This window comes from Medicago sativa, chromosome 3 (assembly GCF_051527215.1).
Source record: "Medicago sativa cultivar Bolivia chromosome 3, Bolivia_mono, whole genome shotgun sequence".
Taxonomy (NCBI): domain Eukaryota; kingdom Viridiplantae; phylum Streptophyta; class Magnoliopsida; order Fabales; family Fabaceae; genus Medicago; species Medicago sativa.
In genome coordinates this window covers 52605588-52612759 of record NC_140751.1, presented here as the reverse complement: position 1 = coordinate 52612759, position 7172 = coordinate 52605588, and the positions used below count along the sequence as shown (strand labels likewise).

The following is a 7172-nucleotide window of genomic DNA, read 5'->3' as shown; positions in this document are numbered from 1 at the left end:
AAGTCAGAATTGGCAATGGACAAAATATAGCTGTAAAGGGAAAAGGCACCATTGCAATTGTAAGTTGTTCGGGTACAAAACTTATCTCTGATGTTCTCTATGTACCAGAAATTGACCAAAATTTGTTAAGTGTTGGTCAATTGATAGAGAAAGGTTTCAAGGTACACTTTGAAGACAAACACTGCCTGATAAAAGATTCTTCTGGCCAAGAGATGTTCAAGGTCAAGATGAGGGGAAAGAGCTTCACACTTAATCCATTAGAGGAAAAGCAAACTGCATTTACTGTCAAAGAAAGTGTCACAGAGATATGGCACAAGAGGCTTGGTCATTATCACCATCAAGGATTACTGTTGCTTCAAACAAAGAAATTAGTGAGGGATTTACCTATGTTAGAAGATACTCTTCCTCACTGCCAAGCATGTCAATATGGAAAGCAACACAGAAAATCATTTCCAAAATCAGCTTGGAGAGCAACACGAAAGCTTCAGTTAATTCATACTGATTTATGTGGACCACAAAGAACACCGTCTCTCAACGGTTGCCTTTACTATATTGTCTTCATTGATGATTTTACAAGATTTTGCTGGATTTATTTCCTAAAATTCAAGTCAGAAGTTGCTGGAGTGTTTTTGAAGTTCAAGAAATTGGTGGAAAACGAAAGTGGCTGCAACATTCAAGTTCTAAGGTCTGATAATGGAAAAGAATATACATCTGGAGAATTTAATTCATTTTGCGAAGAAGCAGGTATAAAACACCAACTTACCGCTCCCTACACTCCACGACAAAATGGAGTTAGTGAAAGAAGAAATAGATACATAATGGAGATGACAAGATGCATGTTGCATGAGAAGAACTTACCAAAAAAGTTCTGGGCTGAAGCGGCAAATACATCAGTTTTTCTTCAAAACAGGCTTCCTACAACAGCAGTGAAGAATCAGACACCATTTGAAGCTTGGTATGGATACAAACCTTCTTTAAACTTTCTTAAAGTATTTGGTTGTTTGTGCTTCACTTATGTTCCTCAAGTTAAGCGTGATAAGCTTGACAAGAAGGCAGTACAAGGCATCTTCATCGGTTATAGCACAATATCCAAAGTTTACAAAGTTTATCAACCAGAAACGGGAAATATTGTCATAAGCAGAGACGTGCACTTTGTGGAAAATGAAGAATGGGTCTGGAATAATTTAAAAGTGTCAAATCAAGCTTCAAATCAGATTATAAATGTTGAGAGGCAGACTAGTGAAGAAGATTGGAAAAATGAGATGGTGGATGACATTCCAATCAGAGGAACTAGATTACTTTCTGATGTCTATCAAAGATGCAACATTGCTGTTTGTGAGCCTGCTAATTTTAATGAAGCAAAACTTGATCAAAAATGGATGGTTGCAATGAAGGAGGAGCTGCACATGATAGAGAAAAATAATACATGGCAACTTGTTGATAGACCTCAAGACAGAAAAATCATTGGTGTTAAGTGGGTGTTTCGAACCAAGCTAAATGCTGATGGCTCCATCAACAAGCACAAGGCGAGGCTGGTGGTTAAAGGCTATGCTCAGATTTTTGGAGTAGACTACTCAGACACATTTGCACCAGTTGCCAGGCTAGATACTATCAGGTTGTTGCTTGCTGTTGCAGTACAAATGGGTTGGAAAGTGTACCAATTAGATGTTAAATCATCATTTCTAAATGGTTTCTTGCAAGAAGAAATCTATGTTGAACAACCCGAAGGCTTTGTAAAGAAAGGAGAAGAAGACAAGGTTTATCTCCTCAAGAAAGCTCTCTATGGACTGAAGCAAGCTCCAAGAGCCTGGTACAGCAGAGTAGATAACCATCTGTTGAGTTTGGGCTTTGTTAAAAGTTTATCAGAATCTACTCTTTACATTAAGCAATGTGAGGTTGATATTCTTGTTATATCTCTTTATGTTGATGATCTTTTTGTCACTGGAAATAATGCAACCTTGATTGATGAATTCAAGATGGAAATGACAAAAGTATTTGAGATGACAGATCTTGGGCTGATGACTTTTTTTCTCGGAATGAAGATTAAGCAAAGTCAAGATGAAGTTTTCATTTGTCAAAAGAAATATGCAAGGGAAATTCTGAAAAAATTTCATATGGAGGATTGCAAGTCAGTAAGCACTCCTATGAATCAAAAGGAGAAGTTGAGTAAAGAAGATGAAACTGAAAAAGTGGACGAGGCATACTTTAGAGGTTTGATTGGGTGCCTTATGTATCTTACAGCAACAAGACCAGACATCTTGAATGTTGTGAGTATCTTATCTCGGTTCATGCACTGTGCAAGTGAAATTCACTTAAAGGCTGCTAAGAGGGTGGTTAGATACATCAAAGGCACAATCAACTTTGGCATCAAGTTCAAGAAAAGCAAGGAATTTAAGCTGTTTGGGTTCTCTGACAGTGACTGGGCAGGATCCATTGATGATATGAAAAGTACCTCAGGGTATTGTTTTTGCTTTGGATCGGGAGTTTTTTCATGGAGTTCGAAAAAACAAGAAACAGTGGCTCAATCAACTGCTGAAGCGGAATTTGTTGCTGCTACTTCTGCTGTAAATCAAGCTCTATGGTTGAGGAAGATATTGAGTGATCTTCATCTTGAGCAGAAAGAAGACACTAAGATCTTTGTTGATAATCAAGCTGCAATAGCTATTTCCCATAATCCAGTTTTTCATGGAAAAACCAAACATTTCAACATCAAACTGTTTTTTGTGAGGGAGGTGCAGAAGGATAATGTTGTAGCTCTTGTTTACTGCAAAACTGAAGAGCAGATAGCAGACATTTTTACTAAACCTTTACCAGCTAGCAAGTTTGAAGACCTGAGAACTAAACTTGGTGTCTGCAGTATCTAAAGCAAGGAGGAGTGTTAGCTATTGTGTTTAGAACTGCTGCCACGTCTGCAGAGTTTATTTTAATTTTGTTTTGAATATTTTAAATATGTTTCCTAGTTTCTAGTTCAGTTTCTTTTCCTCCTGTTTTTCAGAAATCAGTTTTTTTCTAGTATTCCATCGTGGCCTAACTTATAGGAACATGATATCAGTGGGCAGTTATTTTTCTATTCTGTACTTTTCTATTTGTACGTTTGAATTGAATAAAAATTGTACTCTTGTTCTAGCAACTACCTTTAATCTTTTCCTCTGCAACTTTACAAAATAACAACAACCTAACAAATTGTGTGAGTGTAAATATCATGGCTGTATAGTCTATTTTAAAAGTCCTGCTCTTCAAGGACTAGTTATTGACTAAGAAATCATAAGATCAACTATATAGAATACTAATAGTTTGTAAACCTGTTTAAATTAGCACTTGTTAAGAGGACAAATTTGAAGCAATCTTACAATAATTGAAATTTTAAAACAACAATCCACACCAAATTTAATTTATGCATCTTTTATGTGAGCCGAGATTTGTCTGACAACAAATTATTGAAGTAAAGTTGAGAAACTAGAAGGTAACTATAGCATATGCAGATAAACTATAAGAACACAATTCAAGGCAATGTAAATGACAGATAATTTGTATCAAATAACAACGCAAGTAGGAGATCACTCTTTAGCATTTCCCTTTATTTATAAGTACATGCACATGACACCTTTTGGAAAACGATTTTCTACACTATCAGTATAAAACTGTTTTACACATCTATCTAATCAAATTATGTCAAATAGATATTTGTGAGATATTTTAGAAAATAACCTATAAAAGTGGCATGATAATAGGATTTGATTGGTTGTGTGTATAAAAAAGTTTTACAATAACAGCGTATACAAATTAATTTCAATTTTTGAGGTCAAAATGTTTAGAGTTTGATACAACTCTATTCCTATGAATAATCAAAAATGTTCTCACCAGTTATCACAAGCCAAAAATATCATCAAATGCGAAACTAGCACACCACAAAACTACAAAACTGATATTCAAAATAGCCAGCAAAACAAATATTCAAATTAGCATCCATCCTTAGTATGACACAAGTTTTTCAATCACCCAAGTTTTATCTCTAAAATTCATGCAGGGAGACTTTGATCTCAATGAACAACCCAAGTACTCAAGGAAAATCATCAAATAACACATACGCAAACAAATTTGGCACTTCAAGTCTTCAACCTGCATCGATATTGAATACTAAATACTGTTAGGCCTGCACTGCCACTTGTTACGCAACTTTCTCAACTGTCTTGTACCATTGCTTCTACAGCTTCATGAATAATATCCGACAAAGGGACCATTGTCCATAACCCCAACATAATGGATCACTTAATATCTTCTAATAAAAGTTTCCAAGTATGTCCATATACTTGTATTGCATCTGAATTCTGAAGACTCATAACAACCAGGTTCCTGTAGATCAAATAGGGTCATGTAAGAAGCAAGAAGTCAAATGAATCTATAGAGAATTGTTACCAACACATACACGACTCTTACAAATGTACCAGAAGCTCCATTTGAATTTCATAAGGTAAGTTCAAGTGGGAGCAGGCAACTTGAACTCAAACTAAGCACCAGTTCAGTGGTGCAAGTTGTGAGTAACAAGAGTCATATAGATGAGATAATAATATAAGCAAAAATTGTATGATCAACGACAAATAATAGAATATTATAAGTTAGTTTATGTAATTAATTCAATTAGCACTTATTAAAATGAAGAAAAACAATGAGATAATCTTATAAATGGTTGAAATATTTATACAACTTCACTCACAAATTAAAATGAATTTATCTGCCTTAAATATTTCATAAGTTCCCTTCATTAAATTCTCCATGAATATAAAAAAATGTATTGGGCTTTTTTGTTAGTTTGAAGTTTGGAAAAACTACTGTATTACTTATCTCAGTTGAGAAGTTCCTGTAACCTTAGATCAAAATGCTCCTCTACGTGACTCAGAATGCACAGAGTTTTTTTACATGGCAACACAAATGATTAATTAAGCGATGCAAACAGACACACTTTCAGAGTATCAGCAAGCAATATAATTCTTACTATAGAGCATTCACTTAAAGTTGAGACTACACAGAATCATGTTAGTATATTTGTATAATTTCTTTATTTATCCAAGAGACGTGTAATTTATGCTTTAATAATTAGTTATCGAATGAAAGAGAAAAAAATAACACAAACCAATTATAAATGTCTTGGTCTAATCATTTTTTTTGTGCAATCTATGAATTCAACATCTGCTGAGGGCGAATTTTGACACAAGAAGTCCACTATCCCATCAGGTACTGTTGGAGACGGTTCTGATCCTGATTCATATGCTTTTTTTAACCTGGCAGCTTCTTTTTTTGATTTCACTGTCAGTAACTTGACCTCAAATAGTGTCAAGCGAAATCCATATAGAATTTCGTCAACTTTCACTACCAATGACTTCAAGTTACCCAAGGAAGGGAGTTTAATCTTGAACAGATCAGGATATAAGTTAAGAACCTAATCAATGAGGGGCACAAGCGGATTAGTCTAATTAAGTCAAATATTTTTTGATGAAGTTTCAGAACAAAAAAAAAAAAAAATGAATCTTAAGAAAGTAAAAATAGCCTCAAAACATGTTACAGATTAAAGTACCTGAAGAGTCGTTGCAGTGACGGACAATGATTTTATATCAACAAACTCTATGAGCCAACTTAATAGAAACAAAGGAGGCGAATCCCGACAATATGAATCTACTTCTGCATGAATATCTACATGTTTAAGAGAAGAAATATCGCGCCCAAAGATTCTCTGATAAGGATTACCACAAAAAGTAAAAGTACAGAGACTTGGAGTACGTAGATCAATTTTGTAACAGTTGTACTTGTTATCATACAGAGTTAAATTGACAAGTGTCGCACTTGATAAGCGAAGAGTTTGTCCAACCCTCACAGTACAATTAGAAATGAGCAAACTATTCAACCTGTTAAATGTCGAAAATGGCTCGGCGCATTCATTTTTGCCAACAGAAAATGTGAAATTTTGTAGATGCAAGCTAGTTAATGCCGGTAAATCAAGAGAATCCGGAAACAGATTTTCATGACTTGAATGCATACAAAGCTTAAGATATGTTAATGCTGGCAAACTGAAACGGTTTGGAAACTGTGTCTTACTCTCGACATCGTCAAAGTAAAAAGAAAGCTTAAGATGTGTTAAATTCTGAAACGAAAACAAGCTAGTCGGAATTAATGAAATGTCGCTAGTGACATTAAGTCGTAATCGCTGGACATTGTGTTTAATAGAGTAGTTCACAATCCTTTTAAGTATGTGAGGCTCTAAGCGACCAATATGACGCTTAAAATCGAGAGAGTATAATGCGATTGAGGGATCGCGAAGAGATAAAATCTTAGACACGAATTTGGTGAATATCTTGCAAGTTCTAAAGTCTCTGCAATGCAATTTAAGAGCTGGTAAACGTTTCCAGAGATCTTTATATCTAGGGGATAAAACGCAAGTTTGAACCGCGTGTTGGGCGTTTAAAAAAGAGAGTATGTGGAGGATAACGCTTTCGGGTAAATCACTCAGTCTGTCTTCATTTTCACACTCGCTGCTGAGTTTAGCTTTCTTCGTGGGCTGTTGTGGCGGAATCGTTATTTCATCCGCTGAATTAGGCATTTTGATTTGTGCCTAGTAATCATAAAAAGGTATAAACAAAAGGGATTATTATTTTTTGCAATGGAAGAAATTGAGGAATTCTAAAGCTTAATTTTAAACAGAGAAAAATGGTAGAAATAAGAAATACCTGATGAGTAGTTATTGAGAAATTTGATCTGAATTGAAGCAAGAGTGGAATGAATCTGGACGGACGAGAGTGATGAGCGGATACAACGGATCTCAATAGTTAATTCAAGTTTTCTAGGGTTTGAGCGGAAGGGAGAAGTTAACAAGTTTCAGTGGAGACTCCAAAACAAAATATGTTGTCTTGTAGTAATGGACAATTTTTATTTATTTATTTTTGACAAAAGTAATGGACAAATAAAAAACTTTGAATAAAGAGTTTAAAAAAAATAATTTTTTATCACAACTTTTTAAAACTAAATTAACTGTTTATTAATTTAATAAACATCTAATCTCTCCAACTTGATATCTCAAATATTTTTATAAAATGAGTCATATTTTTTTATAAAAATATTATAAAATAAGTCATAAATAATTGTTTATCGTTACTTTTTATCATACAAATTATTATTTCACC

The 7172-nt window shown here is 34.4% G+C and overlaps 1 protein-coding gene across 1 annotated transcript; it reads right to left on the bottom strand.

The window, feature by feature from the left end:
- Positions 1–3899: 3899 nt before the first annotated feature.
- LOC146938238 (FBD-associated F-box protein At1g60410-like) lies at positions 3900–6896 on the bottom strand. Its single transcript, XM_085752227.1, has 4 exons — positions 6720–6896; positions 5573–6604; positions 5132–5437; positions 3900–4353 (listed from the first exon to the last, which is right to left on the bottom strand). The coding sequence occupies exons 2-3, from the start codon at positions 6590–6592 to the stop codon at positions 5135–5137; spliced, it is 1323 nt and encodes a 440-aa protein (XP_085608353.1). The 5' UTR covers positions 6593–6604; positions 6720–6896; the 3' UTR covers positions 3900–4353; positions 5132–5134.
- Positions 6897–7172: the final 276 nt, after the last annotated feature.